Genomic DNA, 15,985 nt, shown 5'->3' with positions numbered 1-15,985 from the left:
AAAACACATGGTCAGCGTACCAAGCAGCACGTCCATGGAGATGAACTGCAGCTGTTTCAGGGAGCTGTGTTTGTTGTTCTATATCATGTCTGGTGTATATTTGAAGAGGGAATGATCTTATACAGTAGGGCTGAGAAAATATTTAATTTCAGAAAGCACTTTTTCATCTTCATTGATGTGATCTTTCTTTGTATATAGTTAACTTGGTTGAGTATATGTTTATTCACCAATTGCCTCTCACATCAAAGATTTATCATGAAACACTTCATGTGTGCATAGGATATGAATTCTGATAAGAAAAACAGTGACAATTGAAAGTCAAATGTTTTCTCTTTTATGACAGTGAAAAGACACAGACTTAAACACAAATAGAGTGGCAGATATTTACATGGGAAAAAATAAATACATCTTCAGGAATTGTGGATTGATGCCTTTTATGTGATTGACTACAAATGGTACACCCAAAATATTATGTCAAATGGTGTTTACCCAGCACTAAATAAGTCCTTTTTGTTTTTTGTTTTACTTCAGTTTCAAATGGTCTTGTTCATCTTAGACAATGCTATGGCACTAGATTGCCAGATCTATGCCATTGCAAAAACTAATAAATGCACATTAAAAAAAAAAAAGCGTTAGCATTAATCTTGAAACTCAAATCATCAATATACATTTCTGGTTTGACCAAATTCAATGTTTGTAGTCCTACATACAGTAACTCATGTCATAATTGATTTAATCCAAGCCAAATTGAGTCAGCTCTTGACTTGAGCAAGTTGATTTATGCTGTGGGTGCTACAATAAGGACTTTAAAGTACCAAGTATTAAGCAATAATATGTTTATGTGATGCTTATGACAGCTGCATTTAGGTAGAAAGTCATGCATGAGTAGATAGAATCACACTGTACTGATAATTATATACTGCTGTGTGATGGCACACTTAAACACCTGATCCACCCTCAATGCCATTCACCTCTCAAACTATGAATTACATTACTTTGCAGTCATTTAGGTGACACTTATCAAAAGCAACTTAAAATAATGGCATTTAACATAGGAAAAGCCAATGTACTACTACTTGCCAGATCTCATAAGTGTATCTTCTAAAACAAGTGACTACGAGCATAATCTAGGACTAAAAATACAATAGGTCCGTGAATGGTATGCAGGGTTGTGGTAATTTCTTTGATAATGAATGATAATGAATTCACCTTTATTGGCAGTAATGTAAGATATGCTATATCTTAGATACAGTCCCTAAATATCATGACTTTATGGGGATGGGACTATGTCCTTCTTTCATCTACCAGTAATTGTTTCATGGCCCTTTAAGATGCGTGATGAAGGGAGGAATGCATTTACTAAGACTGACTAGACCAGGCATTCCCAAACTGTGAGGCGGGCCTCTTCTGGGGGGCCCCAAAGAATTCCAGGGGAGGCAGGAAAAACATGTTTGTATTTTTTAAATGTCTATGGTTTTTATGAATGAAACGTGATTTTAAAGGTCTCACAATCGAAATAAATAATGGGAGAGATGTGTACTAAATTTGTGGATAGTGCAGAGAGAGCCTCCCCCCGCAGGCATGAATGTATTGTGCGAAAACGTCATAACGTTAACTAGCAACAGGTGCCACCGAGTTTACTTAGCTGTGTAACGTTATGGGCTAGCTAACGCTGCCTTGCAAAATGGACACATTTGGGGGGTTGGGGGGGTTTTCAGAGGGGAGGCCCACCTTGATGGAGTTTGGGAATCCATGGACTAGACAATTGGTGTGACACGTGATATTTATTCTTCTTCCCTTAGGATGGACGGATGCTTACTTTTGATTATCTCATAAGGTTACAAAACAAATCTTTCTCTAGAGAAACACTGAGCTTGTTTCACAGATTCCCTCCTACCTGGTGTTCCCATCTTAGCAACTTACAGTTCAGTGGTAGCTTAGGGGTCTAACCACTGGGCCAACCAGCCAGCACTGTTCCCAGGCACGGCCTTACAGCATGTCAGGCTTCACACACAGTTCCCTCAGATGCATGTTCAGAATTGTACATTATGCATTAATTAATTAATCATCTTGTCATGAGGAGATTACATCTACAGAAATGGACCTAGGATTTGTTTTTTACTGGGAACAGCTCAATATGCCCATTTCTGTCCTTGCTTTGGATGTGTGACCATGAAAGGAGGAAACACATCCAGTCAGATTCTCCTCTCCAGAAACTCCAGATCCAGATGACGCTCCTTGGTCCCTGGAAAAACCATGAAGCTCAAATATGGTACTGTAACTTAAGGTCTGCCTGACCTCATTTTTGTTTAACTGGCAGGGCAAACGTAATTGTGAAAGCCCAATTAAATTACAAACTTGAAACACATTTTCTCTTCATGATCTGTGTGGCCTTTATGGGTTTTCTTTTAAATATAATGTGATGTTCAGATACTTGTGTCACTGTTTAAAGATATTTTTTGTGTCCCATGTGGACTTCTCATGGGTAATAGTGTCACAATTCATCACACACTGATGAAATGATATATAGGTAATATTTATTAGCTGCAGGTACACGCTCAAAGTTTACTTTTCAGGCTCATTATTTTTGTGTGTGGTACATTTGGTTTAAAATCTTGTACACAATTGGCATTCAAATCTGCCGCTAAGATCAATTCCATTTCACAGTAATTTAAGTGGCCTTTCTAATTCTAATTCAAGGCATGTACCTGTATGTTTAATGGAATTCATCACTGAGTGATTATTCAAAAGGGTCCAATCATTCAAAACAGGTAAGAAACATAATACAGAGCAGTTCCGACTCTTTATTTTGTGAAAGAAAGAACCAGTTCTGCTCTATGCAGTTACATTTCTATCTGCAGTGTTTCGTATGTTGCCCCCTCCTGAATAAGCCCCAGCTCTCCTCCGCTGGCCTGCCAGTTAGTTATCCAGCAGGTCCTGATACTGCTCGGACCTGAGGAAACGGCCAAAGGAGTCCTTCTCCATCAGGCCGAAGATCCTCTTCTGAGCCAGGTCGAAGGTGATGGGGGACAGGTCAACCAGGTTCCTAAGGGTCACATCCTTGGTGAAGTGGTCGATATTCACCTGGTCGGGAAGAGAGGGATAAATCACACATCAAGAGGGTGGGATAGTGCCTAGGAGACAGCAGATATACTACCTGACAGGGTCCCATGCTATAGAGATGATTAATCTGAGGTGCTCGGACATGGAAAGTGTGGCTCACCTCACGAGGACCCTCGGCCAGGATGAAGTCTTCATAGATCTTCTTAGCCTTCTCGGACATCTTCTTGGGATTCTTGGTCTTTTTGAAGACCTCACAGGCCTCCCAGAACTCAATGTTCTCCTCACTGAACTCAGACCTGAGGAAGCTCTTGAAGGTGGCCAGGCCGTCTGAGAGATAGAGAGAGAGAGAGAGAGAGAGAGAGAGAGAGAGAGAGAGAGAGGGAGAGGATGTGGTGGGGATGTAAGTACAACCTATATACTAAATGTTTTTATCCACATATAGACATAGATGTAGTCTATCCATGCAATCCAATGACATCACTCATTTACAAAACGCTGTCAGGTCATTTTGTCCTACCACTTGATCACTCTACCACTCTATCACTATCATTCTACCACTCTATTACTCTATCACTCTATCACTCTACCACTCTACCACTCTATCACTATCACTCTACCACTCTATCACTATCATTCTACCACTCTATCACTCTACCACTCTATCACTATCATTCTACCACTCTACCACTCTATCACTCTACCACTCTACCACTCTATCACTATCACACTACTACTCTATCACTATCACTCTACCACTCTATCACTATCATTCTACCACTCTACCACTCTATCACTATCATTCTACCACTCTACCATTCTATCACTATCATTCTACCACTTTACCACTCTACCACTCTATCACTATCATTCTACCACACTACCACACTACCACTCTATCACTATCACACTACCACTCTATCACTCTACCACTCTATCACTCTATCACTCTACCACTCTATCACTATCACACTACCACTCTATCACTCTACCACTCTATCACTCTATCACTCTACCACTCTATCACTATCATTCTACCACACTACCACACTACCACTCTATCACTATCACACTACCACTCTATCACTCTACCACTCTATCACTATCATTCTACCACTCTACCACTCTACCACTCTATCACTCTACCACTCTATCACTATCACACTACCACTCTATCACTCTACCACTCTATCACTATCATTCTACCACTCTATCACTCTACCACCCTATCACTATCACACTACCACTCTATCACTATCACTCTATCACTATCATTCTACCACTCTACCACTCTACCACTCTATCACTCTACCACTCTATCATTATCACACTACCACTCTATCACTCTATCACTCTATCACTATCATTCTACCACTTTACCACTCTATCACTATCACACTACCACTCTACCACTCTATCACTCTACCACTCTATCACTATCATTCTACCACTCTACCACTCTACCACTCTATCACTCTACCACTCTACCACTCTATCACTATCATTCTACCACTCTACCACTCTACCACTCTATCACTCTACCACTCTACCACTCTATCACTATCACTCTACCACACTACCACTCTATCACTCTACCACTCTATCACTCTCCCACTCTATTACTCTATCAATCTATTACTCTCCCACTCTACCACTCTATCACTATCACTCTACCACTCTATCACTCTACCACTCTATCACTCTATCACTCTATTACTCTCCCACTCTCCCACTCTACCACTCTATCACTATCACTCTACCACTCTATCACTCTACCACTCTATCACTCTACCACTCTATCACTCTACCACTCTATCACTCTCCCACTCTACCACTCTATCACTATCACTCTACCACTCTATCACTATCACACTACCACTCTACCACTCTATTACTCTATCACTCTATCACTCTACCACTCTATCACTCTACCACTCTATCACTCTACCACTCTATTACTCTACCACTCTATTACTCTATCACTCTACCACTCTATTACTCTACCACTCTATAACTCTACCACTCTATCACTCTACCACTCTATTACTCTACCACTCTATTACTCTACCACTCTATCACTATCACTCTATCACTCTATCACTCTACCACTCTACCACTCTATCACTATCATTCTACCACTCTATCACTCTACCACTCTACCACTCTATCACTATCATTCTACCACTCTATCACTCTACCACTCTATCATTATCACACTACCACTCTATCACTCTACCACTCTATCATTATCACACTACTACTCTATTACTCTACCACTCTATCACTCTACCACTCTATCACTCTACCACTCTATCATTACCACACTACTACTCTATCACTCTACCACTCTATTACTCTACCACTCTATCACTCTACCACTCTACCACTCTACCACTCTATCACTCTACCACTCTATCACTCTCCCACTCTCCCACTCTACCACTCTATCACTCTACCACTCTACCATTATCACTCTACCACTCTATCACTGTATCACTATCACTCTACCACTGTATCACTATCACTCTACCACTGTATCACTATCACTCTACCACTCTGTCACTCTACCACTCTACCACTCTATCACTCTATCACTCTACCACTCTATCACTCTACCACTCTATCACTCTATCACTCTATCACTCTACCACTCTATCACTCTACCACTCTATCACTATCACTCTACCACTCTATCACTATCACTCTACCACTCTATCACTCTATCACTCTACCACTATATCACTCTACCACTCTATCACTATCACTCTATCACTCTATCACTCTATCACTATCACTCTACCACTCTATCACTCTACCACTCTATCACTCTACCACTCTACCACTCTACCACTCTACCACTCTATCACTATCACTCTATCACTCTATCACTCTATCACTATCACTCTATCACTATCACACTACCACTCTATCACTCTACCACTCTATCACTATCACTCTATCACTCTATCACTCTATCACTATCACTCTATCACTATCACACTACCACTCTATCACTCTACCACTCTATCACTCTACCACTCTACCACTCTACCACTCTACCACTCTATCACTATCACTCTACCACTCTATCACTATCACACTCTACCACTCTATCACTCTACCACTCTATCACTCTACCACTCTATTACTCTACCACTCTATCACTCTACCACTCTATTACTCTATCACTATCACTCTACCACTCTATCACTATCACACTCTACCACTCTATCACTCTACCACTCTATCACTCTCCCACTCTACCACTCTACCACACTATCACTCTACCACTCTATCACTCTATTACTCTACCACTCTATCACTCTACCACTCTATCACTATCACTCTCCCACTCTACCACTCTATCACTCTACCACACTACCACTCTACCACTCTATCACTCTACCACTCTATCACTCTACCACTCTATCACTCTACCACTCTACCACTCTACCACTATATCACTCTACCACTCTATCACTCTACCACTCTATTACTCTACCACTCTATCACTCTACCACTCTACCACTCTATCACTATCACTCTCCCACTCTACCACTCTATCACTCTACCACACTATCACTCTACCACTCTATCACTCTATCACTCTACCACTCTACCACTCTATCACTCTATCACTCTACCACTCTACCACTCTACCACTATACCACTCTACCACTCTATCACTATATCACTCTATTCTGGGAACTGGTTCTCGAGCCTAGTGGCCCATAGGGCAGGAGCCTATCTCCTGTTTCCTTAGCGTGAGGCAGTGAGGCAGCTTGATGTACTAGTCCACCCCCTGGACATGACGCTAGTATGTCACAGGGACTCACCCCAAATCCAACCCTATCATTCTACTCAGTCTACATTAAAAGGTATTTTTGTCCTACCACTCTATCACTCTATTCAGTGTACATTAGAAGCTTCTGAACTGGTGTATTGTCTGGCAGGGTCTGTGCTTCAGATTGTAATTCTGTTCTGCTGTAACACACAGGCTATATTATCCCAGGATGGCTCGGAGAGACAATGGACCTCATTCCTGAACGCAGTTAAGAAAAAGTTAAGAAGAAATTTCTTCTTAACTCCACTTGTGAAGTTCCCGTGACAATTCTGGTATTCCTGAATGGTTTCTTATCTGGGAACAGGATTTAAGAATGCAGAAATGCAGTCGTAGGGAGGCCAGATTGGAGTGTGCCCATGTTCGCGAGGGCTGAATTTAGGAGAAATCCAAGGTGATCGAGGCGTTTACATCAATTCTACAGACATCCTAGGCTTGAAATAGCCTAATAATAATAATAAATACGAGAATATTTGTATCATTTCCAATTACGTTTCACATTTATAGTCATGATTCTACAAGGCATCGCAGTGTCCTAAAATAAATAAAAGCACTACACAAACACTGCAAATGTCAGTGAATGAATAAATAAGAACTAAACTCAGTCACTATACTCAGACTCAGCAGCACAGCATCACCTTATATTCTATAGTCGTTAGAATGGACACATCTACATTCTGTAAATAAACATGTGAATATCCATAACTAAAATAGCCTATATCATATGGTCCTAAATAATACAGATAGGGCCTATCAAGATCCACAAGTAGTCTACTCATGCATTTAACTAAACTGTACAATTTAATCATCTGCTCTCAGCACATCCCATCCCTTTCATGTAGGCTATATATTTTGCATTTTGTATTAAAAGTCCATATACCGTCTTGTTTTCTATTGTTATTTTGTATTGTTTTTTTCACCTTGCTTAAGCTTAGTGTGCACGTTATAAGAGCCAGCGGAGAAACATCTCACTGCTCATTTTACTGGTATGTTGCATGTGACGAATAAAACGTCGAATTTGCACTTGACCTTGAACATCAATCAATTAGGAACCTCTCAACTTTTTCCGCGCTGTCTGGGGATTCTGTGTGTGACCCTGTAGTAAGGAGCTGACAGGGCTCCTTCAGGTGTACGAGAATGCGCACTCAACTTAAGAAGGGGAGCACAGCTGAGAACACTTTGGCGGTTTAGGAACACATTTCCACACGTTAATGAATCCGGCGGAGATCTTTCTTAGGGTTGGTCTCACGAAGTTCGTACAAAGCCATAAGAAGACACTTAAGAAAATGTTCAGGAATGAGGTCCAATGGGAAATTAATTTTCATTCATTCAAACCTTTATTTATACTCGTTAAGCACTGAGGTGTCCCACATTTATAGTGTTGACGAGTTCACACAAATACACAAATGACAACAGAACAAATACAATATACAATAATAATAATAATAATAATTTAAAACGGTTACATGTCGAAGTACAAATGTCAAGAGCCATGGATTTAAACTCAACAACTGAAGGAAGTACCTCAAGCTTTAGAGTCTGTTGTAGAGTATTCCAGGTATGAGGAGCATCATGGAAAAAAGCAGCTCTACCAAGTTCAGAATGCACACAAGAGACCCTAAAAACAAGCCAATCGTTTGATCGGGTCTGGGAGGTACCAAGGCTCCAGTCCAACAGAGAGGAGATGTATGGTGATAGTTAACCAATAATGGCTTTCAAAATAAAGAAATACCAGTGATAGTTACACCTTAAAGAGAGAGGAGACCATTCTACCTTATCATAAAGAACACAGTGGTGGGTGTCATAACTATCACCCATAATAAATCTTAGGGCGGAATGGTAGACAGGTCCAGGGGTGTCAGGAGTCTAGGGGTTTCAGGGTAGTCACAGAAGCATGTCTATAGATTTTGTCACCATAGTCTAATACTGATAAGTTTCAGGTTCAGCATTGCCACAGATACAGATTGATTTTCATCAATCATGCACAAGCTTGGATCCTTGGTTAGGCTACGTGTTACAGGAAGAACACAAGAGAGAAAAACTTGAGAGAGAGCACTGAGAGAGATAATCTGTCCCATCCCCCACTTAAAAAGTGCAGGAGACTGAGGTGTGTCCTGTTTGCATGGCCAGCATCAATTGGTCACTCACAGGGTGAGGGGCTCTGTGGGCGAGCTTTGACCCTGCTCACTTGGGATCATAAAAGGAAACCAGGGATCCTCTTAAGAGTCTGAAATTACCAAATATCCCTGTTATGGTTTCAACATAATTACATTTCCCCAACATGCATAATCAACTGATTCATGATGTTAGCTTCAGATTGATACCAACCATCGCTAGGTTGACTTAGCAGCATAGAACAAGTTACTTACAAAACACAATAGCACTTGGTTAAAAATATAATGTATCAATGCCCATACTTTATTCCTAGGGCTTATTCTCATGGTGGTTGCATCACCTAGTGGGGAGAAAGTAATTGAACTTGATTAAAGAAACAGAAAGGATGTCAATCCTCTTTGTTTCACCGTGTGAGTCTGCTGGGAAGATATTTTCAGGAATGCTAGTGCAACTAGTTTATTACCCTGGGGGGAAGGGAGAAGGACCATTGTAGAGAGGAAGAGTTAATGATTACCCCCAAATCCCATTTCAAGGGACCAGTCCTTGGGTTAGAAAGGGTTCTGTCAAGTTCACTGTAGGTTTGAAAGGAACCAGTCCAACTGAACCACGTTTCCCCCTGCGTGACCGCCCATTGATTAGTCACTGTGTAGGGATGAGCTGTTAGTGGTGTGTGTGTGTGTGTGTGTATTCCAGTGCGTCTAGTCTTACTTACAGCTGTTGTTCAGCACGCTGTCCAGGGATTCACGCCACTGAGCGGCTTCATCTGGGGTGGGCCTGGACAGAGCACAATCATGTTACAGCCATGGAACACAAGCATGTAGACTATATAGCATATTTCATGATAGCTAGATAGCTAGCTTGCTAACTTCCATCCACGAGCCGGGGCAGTTAAATAGCAGCAACAGTAGGCCTATAGAGAGGAAGAGGTACAGCACTTTGTTAGTCTGTATTATGGCCATGTTAACAACAGCAACTGCAAATCCCTACCAGCATTTAGGCTTACTCATCTTTCTACTATATTGTTGCCTTATGTGGTAGTTTCCTTAAGTGGCTCCTGGCAGTGTAGCATCATCCAAGTGTATGTGTTGCTAGTGGATGAGTGCGCAACCCCCCCTCACCGCTCTCTATTATCTCACTGTAGCCATCCAGATGGTGCTACACCCCCTCCACTCTCCTCAATAGTGCTATTATTATGCTCTCCTGGGGAGAGGTTATGATTTTGGTGCTGTTTGTTTGTTTGTTCATTCATCTTCAGGATGTAATGGAAAGCACCAGAGCGATTTTCCTGAAACTTGGGCCAAGTTAGAACCCATTCAATCGGCCAAGTTAGAACCCATCCAATTTTGCAGTGGATCTGAGTCATGAGACGGATCCGTCAGATTATTCGGTAACACTTTATAATAATGATCAGTTATAAGGTATTTATAAAACATTTGTTAATAATGAACTAATCATTAACATATCATTTATAAACATGTGTAAATGATCCATACATGATTTGTAAATATACTAGTTAAACATTCACAAATGATCTGTAGTATAATATTATTATTATTATTATTATTATTATTATTATTATTAAATGATGATTAAGTGAATAGTGGCGTGGTGGTGAGGTTCCGCCCCTTTTGGTAATAGCCAGTCAGGGACGGAGTACTCCTCTCCGGGCTCCCCACCGGCCCCCACCAGTGAAGATCATGTGTCTCTATTCCACTTTGGCTGAATTCTGTGATACCACATTCGTTATAAAAGGGTGCCTGTACCTTTAAGAGAGGCTGCACATGCACACAAATTCAAAAAAAGCAACAGCTGCCACCACTCTAATCCCAACTGACACTCTGATCCTAGACATGGTCCGCTTCAGACAGCTCTATCGCGAAAACTATAAATGTTACAGCTTATATATTGACACCATAGGAATCCTGAGAACTTGCAGAACATTTCTATGTATAATATGTCTGTATAGCTTAAACACTGTAGGCATGGCGACAAGCTAGAAAAAGGGTAGAAATGCAAAATTAGCAGCTCAAAAGTTAGTGCGTCACCATATGTTTCAATGGGGAGCGCAGTTGCCGAACAAATCATCATACCTCAAAAACGGTAAGTCACACAGTTTAGATACTTACATTGTACGAATCAGCGCAGTTGTGTGAACATTGTAATATATAATATGTGTGTGAGCTGTCAAAACTGTAGGACTGCCAGCAGTTTACAAAATGTGTGAATATTCTCAAAGCAACTGCTGCCACCACTCTAAAAACAAAGTTTCTGAACATTCCAAAAGCAGTTTCAATGGGACAAAAAATAGTTTTAAAAGTTACATTTGAAAAAAACTATGAAAAATATCAAAAATCTGAATACATCTGTTAAAGAGCTAAACATCGTGAACATTTTAAAGTTTGAATGAAGCTTCTAGCACAAAGTATGAAGAAGTTATAAAGGAGACAATAAATGGGGAGAATAATAATAAAGAAATAGTGGGAATATCACAGGTTGGGCTAGCTTCTGCAAGCTAGCCCACCTAATAATAATAAGTCACAGCCATGGAACACAAGATTGTAGCAAGCATGCTACAATCTTCTCAGGAGAGGGTGTAGACACAAACACATGCCAGACATCACGCTAGTCCTGGTAAACAGTGCTGCTGACTGAATACCAGGCAAATCACATGCGAGGGGGAGACTCAACACTGGTCACCTGGAGACATAACACCACTGTAGCATCTCTGCATCACATGCTGTTTTTCTCCCTCTGAACTTCGCTCGCCCCATTTATCTTATGAGTCATCGACTCTCATCACCCCCCCCCCCCTGTCTATTATCTTTCCTATTTATCTTTCCTTCCTCTCTCTCTGTCTCATTTTTCTCATCTTATTCCCAGCATGTAAAGGCAGTGTGTAATAAAACATCAGTAGCTTGGTCTCATTAATGCCATGACGTTGTTCAGATGGAGTCGTCTCCAGTCCTTTGATCTGCCCATCTGAAGCCGGTAAGGTCTCTGCTCATGCACTGCTATCAGCTAAAAGGCTATACAGTAGGACCCCACTTATCCGAACCCAACGGGACCGAAGGTCGTTCGTATCTCTGAAATGTCCGGATGACTGAAACTTATGTTAAAATGCACCAAATTTAATAAGTGGTACACTTGTTTCATATAGACTCATAATAGACCGATAAATACCCTTTATTACTTGTGAAAATCCTATAAGCCTATAATAGGCCTACAGTAGCCTATAATAAAATAAATGAATTTCCACTTGAGTGCGTGCTTTGATTAAATACAGTAGCATACTTTATTCTCAAATGACGCCTGCGCTGCATCGATAGGCTAAAAACAACCCAACATTAGAACAATTAGAGCAAATCATAATCAAGAAATAAATAAATTAAATGACAGACAAGTTGTAGTGTCTTAGGCTATTGTAGCCTAAAAGAAAGTCTCTAGAACAACCGATGTAGGCTAACGTGGCCTAGGCTGTAGGCTATTATTTAACAAATACAGTAGGCCTAGTAGGCTAATCAACATGCTCACAACACGTCTGTGTTCCTGAAGTCTATTAACTGGGAACGAAAAATGACTCGATGCTGCTTCAGGTTGCTGACGCGCTTTCTGGCTACCAAGGAATGCAGCTCTCGCGCTGCAGACTCGTTTGCGTTTTGCGCTCGACATTACTAGTAACAAAGAAATTAAACGTGACAGTAGGCTACAGCCTACAGGCAACATGTAGGTCTACATACAGTTCTGTTTTTATTCACAGTAGGGTACAGTACTGTAATGAAAATCCCACCAGTAACCAGATAGCAGGCTCAAAAAAAGTTTTTAAGCCTGTCCGGTAGACCGGGAGGTTCGGATCTCTGAAGTTCGGATGAGTGGGGTCCTACTGTACATACAAACTCACATGGCTCTCAAAAAATCATGTGCTGTCTTTCAACCTCCTCCACCCTGTGCAGTCTCCCCCTCTACTCTCTCCATCTCGCTCATGCCACTTTAAGATGGTTTCAGTTAAAGCAGGCATTCCCAAACTGTGAGGCGGGCCTCCCCTGGGGGGCCCCAAAGAAATTCAGGGGAGGCGCGGAGGGATGGTTAGAAAAATAAATTTACTAAGACTGACTAGACCAGGCATTCCCAAACTGTGAGGCGGGCCTCTTCTGGGGGGCCCCAAAGAAATTCAGGGGAGGCAGGAAAAACATGTTTTTTATTTTTTAAATGTCTATGGTTTTTATGAATGAAACGTGATTTTAAAGGTCTCAAAATCGAAATAAATAATGGGAGAGATGTATCCTAAATTTGTGGATAGTGCAGAGAGAGCCTCCCCCCGCAGGCATGAATGTATTGTGCGAAAACATCATAACGTTAACTAGCAACAGGTGCCACCGAGTTAACTTAGCTGTGTAACGTTATGGGCTAGCTGACGCTGCCTTGCAAAATGGACACATTTGGGGGGTTGGGGGGGGCGCGGGTGTGTCACTGTTTTCAGAGGGGAGGCCCACATTGATGGAGTTTGGGAACCCATGAGTTAAAGAAACTCTGTCTCTTAGGAAGTTACCAGGACAATCTGCTCAAAAGGTTCTTCTCACACTCTTTAGTGACACAGTTATGGTTCAAGTAGTTGAGAACTGACCAAGTCTGTGTCTATGTGGTCGTACAAACCAGTTGGCAATAATCCACGATCCATGCTTAGGAATTGCATACAGTACATTGTGTGTGTATGCATGGGGATGATAGTACTCACTTCTGAAGCTTATCTGGCTTCTTCTCTGGTTTCTCCGGGTAAGGGATGATCAGGTCAATGGCATTCTCTGGCTTCTGGAGCAGTATCCCCAGTTTAGTCTTGAGCCCTTTAGCCCTAAAAGATCAAAGATGAAACAAGTCTTTATTCAAAGACATACTGTGATGGTTTGTTTTAAAATAGACTATAAAAAGATGTTGAGCCAGGTTATGATTTCAATAGTTTCAGTGTTTAGACACTTCACTTGGTGAACTCTGGAGCTTTGCGCCAGCCAATACAACACATTTCCTCATCCCGAAAAAAGACAATACAAGAGACTAGGAACAATTAGAAATCATAAATAAATTGAATTTAAATGGAGGTGATATCATGATAGATCTAGATCCTCACTGTGGAAAACAAACGAAAACTTAAACAGATCAATCATTAATTTTGGTGATCAATAATTCAGTTTAGTGTCCATGTAGTTAAGTTTTCTTTATTACATCTACAGTATTGATCCAGTACTAAAGAGATCAAAGGTGCTGACTCAACTTGAGCCACAGGAACACACACTCACACATGTTGCTTAGCAGGGTCAAGCTTGGTTTCTGAACCACAGCTGAAACCACCAGGCTGGCAGAAACACACATCATGTTCGCTTGAGAACAACCTTCCAAGAGCCGCCACAATTCAGGGCTCCTGAACATAAATGTAGTTTGGTACATTTAGACAAGCATATTCAGGGACTCATTAGTGTCATTCTAGCATAACATTCAGCTTTGAACATATTCCATTTTAACATTTTGGCTTTTATAACTCAATTAACAATCTTTTATATTCTGTTAAGTTATTGTAAATGTCGAACATGCTGTAATCCTGTTTTAATGTGGTGATTTGTGCTGACCATCAAACACTATAATGTTATAAACCTCACAGCATTCATTTCAAATCTTTAGCACTTGCTTTGGGTTTTTTATGAGGCATTCTACTTTGAACAGCTTTCAGGTGTTTTTGTTTAAAAAAAAAAAAACTTGACCTGTGGATGACTCTTGGCTGAAGTAATGAAATACAGTCTCCAAAAAAGGCTACTAAGATCTTATCACACCATGACATAGGGGACTGGACCACTTCAAGCTGTCCATCATTCCATTCATCTACCCGCTTGTGTTATTAAAGGAGAAACATTATATATTGCCAATGACAAACAATAGCATTTATTTCTGCTATTTTGGCGTTATAATTTATTTTACTCAATTTCACTGATCAGTTATTTCTCTAAAAATAGCAAATTGATTAAAAAACATTCAGCATACAATCAAAGGACACATGTTGGTATTAAACTGAAATCCCTTCAGCACCAGAAGCTGATACAATAAGCTTAAAATTTGAAGGGTCTGTCAGGAAAGCATTAGACAAAGTTGCAGAGCAGATACACTCAGAGAGCATAACAGAATAAGATATGACAACATCTTACCTCTCCAGGCATGTATGGGGCAGGGCAGATAATCCTTTACACATTTTTGAAAGTTTTTAATCCCAATTTCAAGTCAATCTAGTCAATCGCTGGAAGTTTCCGTTACTTTTTCTTTTTGACACTCTTTCAGCACTTGGGGAGTTATATACAGACACCCTATTGGCTCTGGGCCAAGAGCTGAGCCAATCAGACGGAGATCAGCAGAGCACCAGCAGTGGAGCCTGTGCGGGCTGGATGTGATGGTTCAGAGTAAACTTCTTCAACCACAGGTCTAGAATCAGATTTTAATACTTCCTTTCCTCACCTTGAACTGCATCTGTCCAGGCTCCAACGTAACCAACCATCCTCTTAGCAAGTTTAGCTAGTTTTCTGCCAAAGCTAATGATTGATATTTTGTATTTTTTTCCAAAATGACCTCAAGTAGAGATTTGTCAAATTAATGTGGTTTCAAACAACATCTGCTACACTAGATACATGAATGTTGACAGAAGCAGCAATGAAACCATCAGTGATGGATACACAAGCTGCTGTGACTAATGCAGCCCGCGCTGAGGCTGAGGACAAGGACAGTAAACTAGGATTGATTATTATGTTTAGTGTTGGATATTTCCCCATTGACAGACAGTGAGAGATATACAGCACACAGCCAAGCTTGTCATCTATCCTTGGCAAGGAAGAGGAGTTGACTCTTATCAATGTTTTCATGCACAAAAACCTTTTTTTTAAAGGATGGTTTCCTTCTACAGTAGGCTGCATGGTAAATAATGCACTGCCAGGATATTAA

At 40.8% G+C, this 15,985-nt stretch overlaps 1 protein-coding gene across 1 annotated transcript; it reads right to left on the bottom strand.

Annotated features, from left to right (window-relative positions):
* Positions 1-427: 427 nt before the first annotated feature.
* Positions 428-15,304, bottom strand: rgs5a (regulator of G protein signaling 5a). Its single transcript, XM_084444179.1, has 5 exons — positions 15,202-15,304; positions 13,749-13,862; positions 9,729-9,790; positions 3,224-3,390; positions 428-3,084 (listed from the first exon to the last, which is right to left on the bottom strand). Exons 1-5 carry the CDS (start codon positions 15,243-15,245, stop codon positions 2,920-2,922), a joined length of 552 nt encoding a protein of 183 aa, XP_084300305.1. The 5' UTR covers positions 15,246-15,304; the 3' UTR covers positions 428-2,919.
* Positions 15,305-15,985: the final 681 nt, after the last annotated feature.

Source organism: Borostomias antarcticus, assembly GCF_949987555.1.
Source record: "Borostomias antarcticus genome assembly, chromosome: 10".
Taxonomy (NCBI): Eukaryota; Metazoa; Chordata; class Actinopteri; order Stomiiformes; family Stomiidae; genus Borostomias; species Borostomias antarcticus.
This window is presented reverse-complemented; position numbering and strand designations above follow the sequence as displayed.

Coding starts and splice junctions, on each gene's coding strand:
- rgs5a (XM_084444179.1), bottom strand. CDS start 15,245: ATGTGTAAAGGATTATCTGCCCTGCCCCATACATGCCTGGAGAG. Junction 9,791..13,748: donor AAGCCAGATAAGCTTCAGAA/GTGAGTACTATC, acceptor TGCTCTGTCCAG/GCCCACCCCAGATGAAGCCG. Junction 3,085..3,223: donor TGGCCGAGGGTCCTCGTGAG/GTGAGCCACACT, acceptor CTTCCCGACCAG/GTGAATATCGACCACTTCAC.